General features: G+C 41.2%; 1 protein-coding gene across 3 annotated transcripts in view; it reads right to left on the minus strand.

Annotated features, from left to right (window-relative positions):
• Positions 1-5,032: 5,032 nt before the first annotated feature.
• The window catches only part of PDE5A (phosphodiesterase 5A), a 202,082-nt gene continuing 192,708 nt past the window's right edge, over positions 5,033-14,406 (minus strand). For all 3 annotated transcript variants that reach the window (XM_040330226.1, XM_040330209.1, XM_040330218.1), the window contains exons 19-21: positions 11,055-11,129; positions 10,623-10,706; positions 5,033-6,998 (exon numbers count right to left, since the gene is read on the minus strand). In XM_040330226.1, coding sequence (XP_040186160.1) covers positions 6,849-6,998; positions 10,623-10,706; positions 11,055-11,129 — 309 coding nt within the window. In that variant the 3' untranslated portion in view covers positions 5,033-6,848. The remainder of the gene's footprint in view (positions 6,999-10,622; positions 10,707-11,054; positions 11,130-14,406) is intronic.

The following is a 14,406-nucleotide window of genomic DNA, read 5'->3' on the forward strand; positions in this document are numbered from 1 at the left end:
GAAAGCAGTTTGCTGAAGACAAGCAGACTAAGGACATGGATTAATGGAACCATGTCCTGTGGTCTGATGAGACCAAGATAAACTTATTTGGTTCAGATATTGTCAAGTGTATGTGGTGGCAACCAGGTATGGAGTACAAAGACAAGAGTTTCTTACCTACAGTCAAGCATGGGGGTGCGAGTGTCATGATCTGGGGCCCCAGGAGTGCTGCTGGCACTGGGGAGCTACAGTTCATTGAGGGAACCATGAATGCCAACATGTACTGGCCAAGCATGTTTCCAGACCTAAACACTAAACCCTATTGAATCCATAAAGTTGTATAAAAAAGAGGTCCAGCAGACAGGCAACACGCACAACATGAACAGAGTTTTTTCAAGTAAGCTTATATTGGATTGTCAAACATAGCTATTGTTTATAATATTATTGCAATGTTGATAATATAAAGTCAAAGTGTATGCTGTGACTATAGAAGCCCGATTTCAAACTGACCTTAACTCAAAAAATAAAGACTTGGTACCTAATAGGGAACATCTAGAAATGTGCCTAAATGTGCCTAAGGAGTACCCTAAAGAAGATTAATGGAGCGGAAGCGTTGCCTGAGGACCTGCAGTGCAAGAATTTCCCTGATTATGTTTAATTTATTCTGCGGATCTGTGTTTTCGAACCTGTCCTGATGTTTTTTGATTATCACCCGAATGGTCTTCATATCACTAGTCATCAAGGGCAGCTCGGACACAAGGAAGGGTAGCCCTATTTCTTTACCAAAATGACTGCCTCCACACATAGACATGCATGGAGCCTACAGGCAATGGCAGCCTCTGAGAAAAGGTTGATTCCTCAAATTCACTGTGAAGTAAAGTGGTATGGCGGAGTACAGCTCTTGGCACATACTGAGACTGCTTAAGCTGCAGTGGTAGCAGTTTGGAATGGGTGATTTAAGTGCTATTCAATTAGCTCTCTTGTAAGTGGAACAGAAGCCGTACAAAAATATGAAAAAATGATATGTAAATATGCCAATGTATTACTCATTTTGTTTTTGCTTGCTCTATTATTGTATTAAATATATAGATTTGTATATGTCAACTGTATATCGTAGACTAGTGTAAGCACGTCTGCTTAAACTGTACCTGTACCTGTCACACCTCCAAATGGACAGTAGAAACCTCTAGGTGTGGTTGGTGCCTTTGAATTGTGAAACTGTTGCTAAAGGACACCTTGGGAGACATGCGTGTCCATGGTATACAAATTCCAGTGTTTGGCATTGTTTACACTACAGCACTCCACACCCTGTTGAGAGGCTTTACACAGTGGGATGTAGGAAGCTGCATACTGCAGATGCTCCCACATTCTGAGGGTTCCAGGAGAGCCCTAAAATAGATTCACAAGATGTAGGCATTGACAGGCTTCAATTGAAAGATTGGTTTTGTTTTTGACAGCAGTGACAAGTTTGCTTCTAGGACTGTTTAGGTCAGCTCAGTTAGCATTATGGAGCTTGTTGATTTGAATTGGCCTACAAACATACACATAAAGAATGAAGCAGTGACACAAACTGATTGTACAATATTACTTTGAAGGAAACACAGCCAAATGTGACTATGCTTATGTATTTAGATCTTACAAACTACATATATACAGAATAACAACTGCTTAATTAAGTTGATCGCCTTAACATATGACAAGAAACTGTATAAAGATTATAGGTCCTCTTTAAGACAAATTCAAAATAGGTTAACAAATGTTCTGCCTTGTCCTTGTTTTTACAGCAGCTTGCAAAAAAAAAAAATTGAACTGCTTTTCTAAACAGAGGTCTTGCTTCTGTTCCACCCAAATAAAACTGGTGGGACCTCTGAGATTTAAGAAAGAAAAACTGGAATGGTGAATTGTAAAAACAGGGATGAGAACTTTTAGAATCACCCTTCACATTACCCCAAACATCACTAAATTGGTTTAAAAGAGCTGGAGTCTGGATTAGAGGTATCTCTTATTGTAAGACAATGTAGCTTTAAAGAAAATAGCACAGGGACGAAAGCTGTTAGATCCCCACATATTACCCCAACCATCACTAAACTGGTTTAAGGGAACTAGAGTCAAGGTATCTCTTATTGTAAGGCAGTGTACCTTTAAAAAAATTGTGAATCGTAAGAACAGTGATGAGAACTGTTAGACCCCCCCCATCCCTTGCGCACATCACCCCACCTGTCATTAAACTGCTTAAGGCTGGATTCACACCTATGCTCTTTTAGTGCTTTTTGCATTTTGCAGATTTGCACTACAGAACGTGTTCCATAGGAAACCATGTTAAATGGACTGTAGTGCAAATCTGCAAATAGCACGAAAAATGCATAGGTGTGAATCCAGCCTTAAAGCAGAGCTCCACCCTAAAGTGGAACTTCCGCTCATCGGATTCCTCCCTCCCTCCGGTGCCACAATTGGCACCTTTCGGGGGGGAGGGGGTGGGGGTGGACAGGATACCTTTCAAAGACAGGTATCCTTTCCCACTTCCGGTAGTCCGGCCGTGGCAGTGATGTCACCGTGGGGCTCCCTCCTCCTCCCCTTGCCGCCGGGCTAATAGGAGAGAGGAGAGAGCCTTGCGCATGCGCAGTAGAGTTCCCGGCATGAAGCCGAAATAAAAACGCAAATGAATGCAGCACTGTCTTCACAAATAGATCCTTAAATTAGCTTTTTTCATAATAAAAGAAAAGTACAAGGACTTCACTTGCTATCAGCCTCTTGCAGTCCTTGGCAAAGCAGAGGTCAGACTAGAGGAGGGAAAAGAAGCACGAGAAGCCAAACGGTTGTGTTGTGGTGCAAGGAACATAAATAGGAGAAAGCAGGCATACAGAAATTAGGGAAGCAGCATTGGGACAGCGGGTACCCACAGCATTGAAAATTGTAAACTGCATGTCCTGGAGAAAGAATTCTAAGGCTTCATGTACACAGGAAGTTGTTCAACCTCTCCTGAACGATTTAACTTGACAGCTAGAAACCGGCATCTAAAAACTGCCATTTACCCGCAAGTAGTCGTGTTTGTGTCTAGAAGCGGTTGAATTTTAATTTTTTTGGGGTTAAATAAAAAAGTCTGTAAACGAAATGCTGCTAAACGCGAGTTACTGCGTTCAGCCGCGTTTGGCACTTGAAATGCCTCTAAACACAGCTTCTCAACGCATTTTTTTGGTTTCCAGAAAAAGCCTAAATAAATTACCATGTGTACATGTACTGATAAGATAACATAGAGGAGAGTTCAGGAGCAGTTGAAAAAAATGCCCAACTGCTCCTAAACGTCCGTTTACTAGCAGCAGTGTACATGAGGGGGGAGACTATGGGAGATGAGTATTTTAAATTGCCCAAAAATAATAAGTCACTATAGCAAAAACATATAAAATTACATTATATCAAGGGGATCTCGATATAACTTATGTTCTCACTCAATATATGTTTGTGATGACCCTCTTTTTTGGTGGCGACTTTGACTTCTTGTTCTTATTCATACAACTTAGACTATACATATCGACTCTGCCTAAGGTGCTATTGGTCATGCAGTATATTCTTACATAGTATGTCTGACGCTTTTTTTGTCATATTTCCGAGTTATAGGCTCTGTAAATACTATAAGATGGATCCTGAAGAAGCCCTTCTTCAGGGCAAAATGTATCGATCCATACCACCTTTCGCTATCCATCCAAGCACAGATGGTTGCAGTATATGTTTATGTCTAGTATATGTTATCTGGCATGGAGCTTATACTCCTTTGCTTTTAAACAATTCTGTATAAATACAATAGTATGTGATTTTATTCTAATATTATAATATTATTAAAAAAAATAAAAATGTTGTACTTTTTTTTGTATTCTTTTGTGATCACATGATTTCACAGCCTCCTTTGCTTACTTCTTCACCATAGCGGGAGGTATATATGTGTAATGTGTGGGCAGAGGATGACTCCACACACAGCGGGGAAACACACCTTTCTCAGCTGTTAGTGCTGCGTTCCAGCAAACTGACTATAGGAGATACAGGCATTCTGAGGGTGGGCACAGTGACTTGTGTCTCTGTTCAGCAAAAAGTAATACACAAACTGATCCTGGCAGGAAGGATTCCCTTCTGTGCTTGGTGTGGTCAGAATGAAACAGACAAAAGAAGAAACTGACAGGATCACAAGATATTAAAGAAGAAATAAGGCTCCCAGTAAAGAATACAATTTACCCACAACAACATAGTTAACATACAACATACAAAATATCAGAAATTTGGGGTAACATACACTTTACGGTCATCACAAAAAAACAAGGGGGCACGCTTTGCCCTTGGATTAAAAGAGGTTTAACATCCGCAAAGAAAAAGGTTTCTTTACAACGAGCGCTGTGAAAATATAAAACGGTTTTACAACAGACTTCTAGCAGAGGTAGTAAGTCAGTCAACAGTAAATGGCTTCAATAATGCTTGGGACAAACACATATCTTTACCCAGAAAAAAATTAACAAAAAAAAACACAAAACTACTTGGTCTTTTTTCTGCGGTCACTTTTCTACGTTTCTTCCATAGAATCTAGGTCTAACCAATTCAGCAGCTTCAAAAAGTGTTGATGTGTCTCTAAATGCGCAAAATATAAATAACTAATAATATTTGTAAGAAACAAAGTAGAATGTTAATCCAGGGAGCATTTAATTTCTTTGGCGATCAGAAAGGATTTTTGTCCTGTTAGAACAAACTGGACCCTATGCTTTATGACTTTTTTTGTACCTTCCTGTGGATCAGTGGCAGGTTTAGGGTTCTAAACATGTGAAATGTTTTTGTTTTGTTTTTTTGGTTGAATGAAATTCTGTATACATACACGTTTACACAAAGCAACCTTCCGTTTGTCCTAATTTACCTCAGTCCTGATTTTCAAACCAACAAGAGGTGGGACTCACGTATATCTGTCAAATCATTTTAAACCTCACATTTCACCAAAAAGAATATAAATGCCTTTGGGTCAATATTTTTTTATATGCTTATGCGTTTTTAAACTTAGGTGTTACATCTGTTTTTTTTTTTTTTTTTATAGACAATCAACGTTAAATAAATAAATATTTAATACTAGGGACTCCCAGACAACTATGGGTTATTAGAATAACAACAGCATTGGGTACCAAGCTGTGGCTTTATCTGATTGAAACCTGGGATGAAGTCATTTGGTAAGGAATGGCTCTTCAGACTCCTGTAAATTTCAGCCTATGCTAAACAAAAGGATTTTTTTTTTTACAGATGCTAAGTAGTCTGAAAAGGATGTGAAAAGTACAATGAATCTCCACCTGCTGACTCAAAAGGGAACTATAAAATATTAACAATATTTTATATTCAACAGACTCAAAATAAAGAAGAGACCTTTTTGTTAAAAAAATATTCCAAACCATAACAAAGAATGAAAGAAAACAGATAGCCACTATAGATTCCCTTTAAAATTTACTTAAAAAAACAATTGATATTTGTTTTGGTATTGGGTCTCCGGGTGAAAACTCTTGCTGTGGTCAATGTTGGGATAAACCTTAATCTTTTGTACATCAGAGTGCGACTATTTTGCTTTTCATTCAATATACAGTTGGAGCAGGGACTGCTCCCCTTCAGCCTGTACTTGAACTCTGGGAGATAGCGGGAGTGTGTGCATCAATGAAAGACTATCAATATGATGCTTTAAACTGATAGATGGCCTGGTTATAATCATTGAGTAGAAATTTCATATATTCTAAGAATTTATCATGACCAGACATTCCACTGTTGCTCAATATAACACAACCATAAGTCTTTAGACTATTTGCTGTCCTCAAACCACCTGACAATAAGATGGGCAAAAACAAATATTTTAAAATCTTGCAATTTTTACAGTTATGGATTTACACCATCTTGTCTTGGGCTTTATTCAAAAAACACATGACTACATCTTGCTACTGAAGAAGCACCACCACTAAAGTCTAGATATAACATATCGTGGAGGTCAAACAGTACAATTTTTCAGTGGTGCTTAGTGTCTTTATATCAAAACTGGCAACATATCAGCACTAATTTGACTGGAGTAAAGAAAACAATTTTGCACATGGCAACCAATTATATTCCATCCATTTTAGGCCAGGAAATTAAAGTAAACCTCCAAATGTTTTCTTCAGTAAACTTCAATCAGTTCATTAGCGTAATTTGTTTCTATATCCGTTCCTTGTATGCTCTATTATAAACCATATCAGGCAAGTAAGAGACAGGCGTACCTCTTATAAGATTTTTAGCAGTAAGTCACTTGCGTAAAAGAAAAGAAAATTTGCCAGGGGCACGCATTTATATAAAAAAAAACTCTTTATGAAAGAACAAGGGATACAGCTGCATCCAGGCGGCCTAAACTGTAATCCCCCTGCCTTCACACTGGTGTACTACAAACCATTTGTGTGCCTCTACATGTTTTTCTTAGTACATTTTTTAGATATATAACTGTGAAAGTTATCAGTCTTTACATGAACCAGCCAGTGCGATGTTAGACATACTTCATATTGTGCTGTGTTATTGAAAGAGTAATGTGCTGGTCACCAAAGCTGACTTGTTTAGATAAAATGGCACCCATTCATGCATTAAGGCACTGATTCCAAAGGGGCAATACAGTGACACCCCCAAGGACCTCCAAATTGTGGATGTAACCTTATATACATCTGAAAATATATTGCTTCTGTAGAAAACGTTACAATGTAATTTCATTTACATTTGCTTATTATTTCCTTAAACGAAAATGTGAAATTAATAAATATAACAGTGGCAAAATACATTTTCATATTTCAAACAGTGTAATACTAATTTGTACCACAAAAGTAGAGAGCTGCTGTTGGTGTTGCTTAGTCAATGTCACAGTTCAGTTTAGACTGACTGCCATCTCCGTTCATCAGACCATTCTCTTGCTGCTCTGCCAAAACTTGCCACTTTTGCTTGTTCCTCAGGCAGCCCTCAAGTAGGGGGTAACATGACTCAGAAACCTGCGTTAAGGCCTACATAATTGGCCAGGGCAGAAAGAATGAGAAGTTAGTATCACTGTACCTTTCTTCAGGCATACCTCACTTTTAAGTACACAATGGGGTTATTTACTATCGCTGGAGAGTGCGAAATCATGCTCATTTCTGTATAGAAACCAATGAGCTTCCAGGTTTCATTACCAGGCTTTATTGAACAAGCTGAGGTTAGAAGCTCATTGGTTTCTATGCAGAAGTGAGCCTGATTTTGCACTTTCCAGCGATAGTAAATAAACCCCATTGTGTACTTAAAAGTGGGGTATGCCTGTATTTGTTAAGGAATCAACATATACTCATGCGGATTTGATTAAAAGAGAAGTATGGGGTTGGATACTGCTATCACAAAAGGGCTAACAAACCTCCCTAGGTAATATCATTGGGAAGATTCCAGGTCCTCTTTACGAACAGATCAGAGGTCTATTACAGAAAGTTCCTCCTAAAGTCTGAATGCAACATCTTAACCTCATCCCCTTTCCATTCACAATCGGTGTATTAACATTCCCCAGCATTATGCCCCTTCCTGGGGTATGTTAAAACATAACCTAGTTTAAAAAAAACAGCTGATGGCTCTTAATCTCGGCTATCTCTGATTCTGGTCCTCAATGGCTTAAAATGATTAAAAATGTGCACCCAAAAACAACATGTGAAATAAGAAGTGAATAATTAACGTGATAATAACCAGAAATAACTTGACAAATTTGTTACACACTAATATACATAGTTAAATTGTCATCATATATGAAACTTGATGACACATTAGTCTATATAAATAAATAATTGTGAACTAAAATATGAGTGCCACCATGAAAAATGAAAGATGAAAATGAAAGTAGGAGATGTTGCTGGAAAGATGTGGTCATATCAAGCAATGCATCACTGAACCGTTGATAGATGTCAAACAATGCTTTCCTTATATAAATGAATGACTGGCCGCTAACCAGATAAAATAATGGAAGTTATAGCCATTAAAAGATATTCCCCACATTGGAGAGGAAGCAATATGACACGACACATATCCCGTAGAGAGACGAGATTAATATACGACATGCAATGTTATAGTCCGTGGGGACTTAACATTGAATGGGACATCAACTGTGACATAGATAACCGATGAACGACTTTTCCTCTCTATCATCTCCATCAGGAATCTACATTTTTGTCTCATGATTTATAGGGTCTAAATGTTCCCTCACAGGAACAGAATGTATAGTCTTGGGGTGTTTACATAATTATGATAACAGTAGTTTTTTTTTTTTTAATCTGTCTTTCCTCACTGTTAGGGTTGCACCATTAACGGACCGATCAAATTCATTATCCGATCCGCCCGTTATGTACGACATCTATGTTGTCTTCCTTTGAGAACAATTTCAGATCCCTTCCTTTCCTGAGGTTTTTTCTCGTAGAAATACGTACTGGTATGTCGTACAGATATCAAGTGGTCAGTTTAGAAATGTTTGTAATTCCTTGCTTTAGGCACAAATTTTGGATTTGTTCGGGATTTCCATCAAATTAATAGCACAGTAATGTGCTGCTATATGGGTACGATGAGGTATCGCCACACTTTATTGGTGTCTATGAATATATATATAATAATGTTTTATAAAATTTTATATATTTTTTAATTTTTTTTATATATGCTTTATGTTAATTTATGGTAACATTATATATGATTATTTTATATGATTTTTATGCCACCAAATGAGTAATATCATGTTACTATGTTTGTATTTTTAATTAAAGATTTTGTATAGTGATGTGAGTGACACTGTCGGTTGCTGAAGTGCAACTCAGTTCCGGTGTCGCTACCGCATCAAATGTATTTAAACGTGGTGATGGACGTCTGAACTTTAGCCTCCGTTCCCAGTAGAATCCTTGTATAGGGGAAAACGTGTCGGGTGGAGCTTTCAGTTTTAAACGTCATCGCGTTCGTAACCAGCTGGTGTGAGCCACGGTTACTTGTTGAAATTGTCTTTTTAACTCTGATTTGTAATAAAGCCTGCAATAAATCAACATTTTACGGCAATACTACACCATGAGAGTTTTTTCTTTTCCTTTTTCCTCCCTCACGACAATTGTGTGTTACGGCTGGAGATCAACTGTTTTTGGTGTCTAAAGGAAACTGCCACTTTTAGTTTGGCAGCATCCCACTAAGGATAACACTCCACTTATCCCTGTGTCCGACGAGCCTTGGAAATATCCCTAGCTGTTTGAGAACCATCTCCACAGTGTACGGCTTTGCAATCCAGTATTGGTCTGTGTATGGGACATCGAAAGGATTTCCTGAAGGGCAGGTTGGCTCAGGGGTGAGCACTTTACTATATTTTATCTGGTAAGCGGCCAGTCATTCATTTATATAAGGAAAGCATTGTTTGACATCTATCAACGGTTCAGTGATGCATTGCTTGATATGACCACATCTTCCCAGCAACATCTCCTACTTTCATTTTCATCTTTCATTTTTCATGGTGGCACTCATATTTTAGTTCACAATTATTTATTTATATGGACTAATGTGTCATCAAGTTGCATATATGATGACAATTTAACTATGTATATTAGTGTGTAACAAATTTGTGAAGTTATTTCTGGTCATTATCACGTTAATTATTCACTTATTATTTCACATGTTGTTTTTGGGTTGCACATTTTTAATCACTTTAAACCATTTTCTGCAAGCCTTATTCAGGCTAATTAAATCGCTGCACCCTAAATGTTTTGCAGGTGAGGGTTATTCCTCTCCTCTGACATCAGAAGAGTTTTTTTCACACCTGTTCACTTTATCAAGTAGCGCAGATTTTTTACTTTAACTATTTTCACTCTGGTCCTCAATGACAATTGGGAGCTAATCAAAGTAGTTCTAGATTCTAATCCTGATCTGGACAACAGAACACCTCTCCCTTTTGTCTTCTTCATAATGGGAGGGGGAGGGTTATGTAGTCCACAAATAGAATTCTTAAAAGCATATAGAGAAAAGGCAATTAAGGTATATCCCTCTTCTTGCATCCATTTTAACAACAGAATCGTTAAGTGTTCCGCCTACCGCTGCAAAAATTAAAAGCCAGCAGCTACACATACCGCAGCTGCTGGCCTTTAATAATAGAACACTTACCTGTCCTGGAGTCCAGCGATGTTGGCACTGCAGCTGATGTTTTCATCAGCTGTTAGGGGCATGCCGCCGCCATTGCGAGTAAAGGAACCTGGCTATGTGCTCCGCTCCGCTCCTCTCTCCTACTGGCCTGGCGACACGGGCAGGTGGCGGGAGCCAAGCGGTGACATCATGGGCCGTGGCCCAGACTCCTAGAAGTGGGAACAGGATACCTGTCAAAGACAGGTATCTGCCCCCCCCCCCAAGAGGTTATAAATCTGGCACCTGAGGGGAGGAGGAGACAAATCAGCGGAAGTTCCACTTTTGGATGGAACTCCACTTTAATAAGCATAACATTAGACTGGTCTCTATGGACAGTAGTTGTTTTTTTTTTTGCACTGCGCCATTCTTTACTTTAGCCCCTCAGTTTAAAAAAAAAATAATTAATAGGGAAAAATATTATATTTAATTGTTAAGAGAAAAGCATAAACAGATAGAGCAAGCAGAAGGCAACCAACCTCATATAGCTCTAAGCAGATTGCGTCAATAAATCCAACCTGCATGCTGGGTATTTTGTCTTTCTTCTCTCTGTTCATGAGATCCTGGAACATAAGCATATCATGTCATGATGGTCTGCTTTCAAGACTGATACTCATTTCCAAATATGGTGAGTAATTGTGCCAGCAGACCTGGCAAAATGAGCAGTTAGAGGGGTAAGGACAAATATATATAACATTGACAAGGGTGCCTGTAACAGTCAACTTTTATCAATGTGGTTTAAGCCTCTTTTGTCAAAAGGAAACAATAAACGGTTGCTTTAACTGCTTAAGTGTTAGCTGGAGCTGCTAGCATTAAATTTTTTGTTTTCTTTCCATATTTTCACATTACAATTTGATCAGGACACTTTAAGAATACAAATGGGACAGTGGGGGACTGGGGGTGATACTTACAATTGGTTCTATATTCAGTTCTCTCCTCTCTTTATCCCCTTGGTCATAAAATTCTGTAGCGACAAGTTCTGCTATCTGAAAACATAAAGTTTTATTTTCTTAACAAAAAATAAAATGCTTCTCACTGTAAACATTACAGTTACTGTCAAGAGCAATGTAAACAGGTGAAAAGTAGACACCACACCTGCTACAGTGCATAACATTATACACACAGATGTGAGAACTAGTCTTTTCTTCTCATACAAAGCAACAACTTGAAGTTTATGGACTGGTGAAGTTACAGCTACCACTTTGCAGTTGTCACTTTGTATGCTGCTCACATAATACTAGCTTTATAAAGGTTCAGTTTGATCACTCCAACAATAAATCTTCTTCCTCATAGCCCCCCGACAAGGAATGCATTGATAGGAGTAAACATAGGATTTTTGTACTCACCGTAAAATCCAGGAGCCTCAGAGGAGGGAAGGCATAGATTAGCCGGTACCAACTGCACGGTTCCACCAACGCATCTGTTGCGTCTGCCCATGGGTCTCTTGACCTGGCCACATACCTCAATACCTTCTGATTGAGTCAAGACACCAGGAGATCTACGTCTGGCATGCCCCATTTTTGGCAAAGGAGCTGAAAACATCTGGGTGCAGAGACCATTCTCCTTGGTCCAGCATCTGGCGAATCAGGTAGTCCGCCTGCCAGTTTTACACGCCCGGAATGTATATGGCCGGTACGCTCCTTTCTGCCCACCTTAGGATGTGAGCGACATCTGATGCTGCAGCCAAGCTTCTTGTTCCTCCTTAATGGTTGACATACGCCACCGCCGTGGCGTTGTCCGACTGGATCCTGACTGGACGCCCCTGTAGCCTCTGAGACCATGTGGAGAGGCACAGCCTGATTGCCCGGAGTTCCAGGACATTCATCAGCAAGTGGGATTCCTCCGGAGTCCAGTGACCCTGGGTCGACTGAACCCCCCAGACTCCCCCCCAACCGGTAAGGCTTGCGTTCGTCGTGACCATCCTGTGAAAAGGAAGGAACGACTTCCCGGCCAGGAGTGCCGGTGATGTCAGCCACCAAACCAGGGAGGTCCTGACTTAGGTGGCTCATCCGGATTTGACAATCCAGGGACGATGGGCACTTGTCCCATCTGGACAGAATTTCCATCTGCAACACTCGCGTGTGAATTTGAGCATACTGTACCGCCTCGAAGGAGGGTACCATGAGGCCCAGGACTCGCATGCAAAAGCGAAGTGACGTCCATCTTTGGGATGTCAACTGCCGCACCGCAGCCCTAAGGGTCTGCAATTTTTCCATAGGGAGAAAAACTTTCGCCTCTGAGGAGTCCAGAATCAATCCCAGATACACTAGGCATTGAGTCGGTACCAATACTGACTTCTGAGTGTTGAGCACCCAACCAAAGTTTTGTAGGGTCTGATATGTTATAGACACCCTGACCTCTAATTCTGAGCTTGAAGTGGCCCTCAGAAGAAAATCGTCCAAGTAGCCCACGATAGCGATGCCACGCTGTCATAGTAGGGCCAGAATCAGGGCAAGCACCTTGGTGAACACCCTTGGTGACGATGCCAGGCCAAAGGGGAGAGCCACAAATTGATAGTGGTCTTCCTCGACCGCAAAGCGCAGACACCTCTGATGCCTGGTGCATATGGGGACATGCAAGTATGCGTCCCTGATGTCCAAGAACGCCATAAAATCCCCCGGATGGAGGGCAGCGACAACAGAGCGAACCGATTCCATCTGGAATCCTTGTACCTTCACAAAGCAATTGAGGGCCCTGAGATCCAGAATTGGACAAACGTTTGGTACTACGAACAGATTTGAGTAAAACCCTTGAAACCGTTCCTGTACTGGGACAGGAATGATTACCCCGCGTATCAGCAGGTCTTGAACCGCCCCATAAAGGGCTTCCGGACAAGTTGGCTGAAGCTGGAGGGAAAAAATCTGTTCAGTTGGCAAGAGAGAAACTCTATCTTGTGCCCTGAGGAAACAACTTTGCAAACCCACCGGTTGGGGATATGAGATGTCCACCGGGTCGCGAATTCACGAAGACGTCCCCCCACCCGAGAGATGGGTGGGGCAGACCTTCATGCAGACGTAGATTTGTTTGCAGGCTTGTTGGGCTTGCGAAACCATGGACGCTACTGTCCCTCAGCAGGCGCTTTATCGGCCTGGGGTATTTTACCTGCCGCACTGGGCGGACGAAAAAAAAACGCTTGTGTGCGATGAAGGAGGGTCCTTGCCTACGGCGTGGCTCCTTACCCTTTTTGGATTGTGAGAGCAGCGTACTCTTACCTCCTGTGGCATCTTTAATAATGTCATCCAGGGATGCTCCGAAAAGTCTGTCGCCCTTAAAGGGCAAATCCTTCAGGGCCTTCTGGGAAGATTAGTCTGCTAACCCAGTGGTCATCAACCCTGTCCTGCAGGACCCACTAACAGGCCAGGTTTTATGTATTACCTTGGGGAGATGCAGTCTAGAATACTGCAATCACTGAGGAGCAAATGATATCAGCTGTGATGTATTTCAGTTATCTTGCAAACCTGGCCTGTTAGTGGGCCCTGCAGGACAAGGTTGATGACCACTGTGCTAACCAACACTTTAGCTAAAGTAGACAGCGTAACACCACCGCGTAGCTTGAGGCTCTGGCCAGCAGAGAGACCGTGTCCAGGGCTGACTCGCAAACAAATTTTAGGCCTTGTACCAACTGGTCGGACAGAGCTACCTCATCCGAGGGAGCCTGACGTGCCTTTAACCCATTGTGCAGCATCTTTGCCCATTCAGTGAGTGTCTGAGACACCAAGGCCCCAACCATCATTGGACGCACAGCCGAGCCCACCACCGTGTATAGTTTGCGGGTGACCGCCTCAGCCCTCTTGTCCACAGGGTCCTTGAAAGCAGGAGCCCCTTCCACCGGAATCATGGTTACCTTGTTTAATCTGGACACTGGAGGGTCCACTATCGGAGGAGAGGTCCATTTCTTTCAGGAAACTCTCCTCAAGAGGGTAACGCACCACCAATTTTTTATAGACTGAAAAAACCTTCTGTGGTTTGTCCCACTCCTTGTATAAAAGTTTGTCTAGATAAGACACACAAGGAAACACCTTAGCCGTGCGGGTCAGCTTACGTAACCCAAAAGGAACGGACGCCTCTGTTGCTCCTGTAGACTCCTCTATTTTTAGAGTATCTCGCACTGCGGTGATAAGATCACCTACCAGAGCCTTTTCGCGTGCTGACCTGGATCCGGAGTCATCCTCACTGTCCGGTCGATCTTGGTCCGCATCCTCAGATACATCAGAGCCTGGGTCATGAGCCGCAGCTGGACCCGGCTCCAAATCAGAGTTGTCC

This window comes from Rana temporaria, chromosome 1 (genome assembly GCF_905171775.1).
Source record: "Rana temporaria chromosome 1, aRanTem1.1, whole genome shotgun sequence".
NCBI classification, from domain to species: Eukaryota; Metazoa; Chordata; class Amphibia; order Anura; family Ranidae; genus Rana; species Rana temporaria.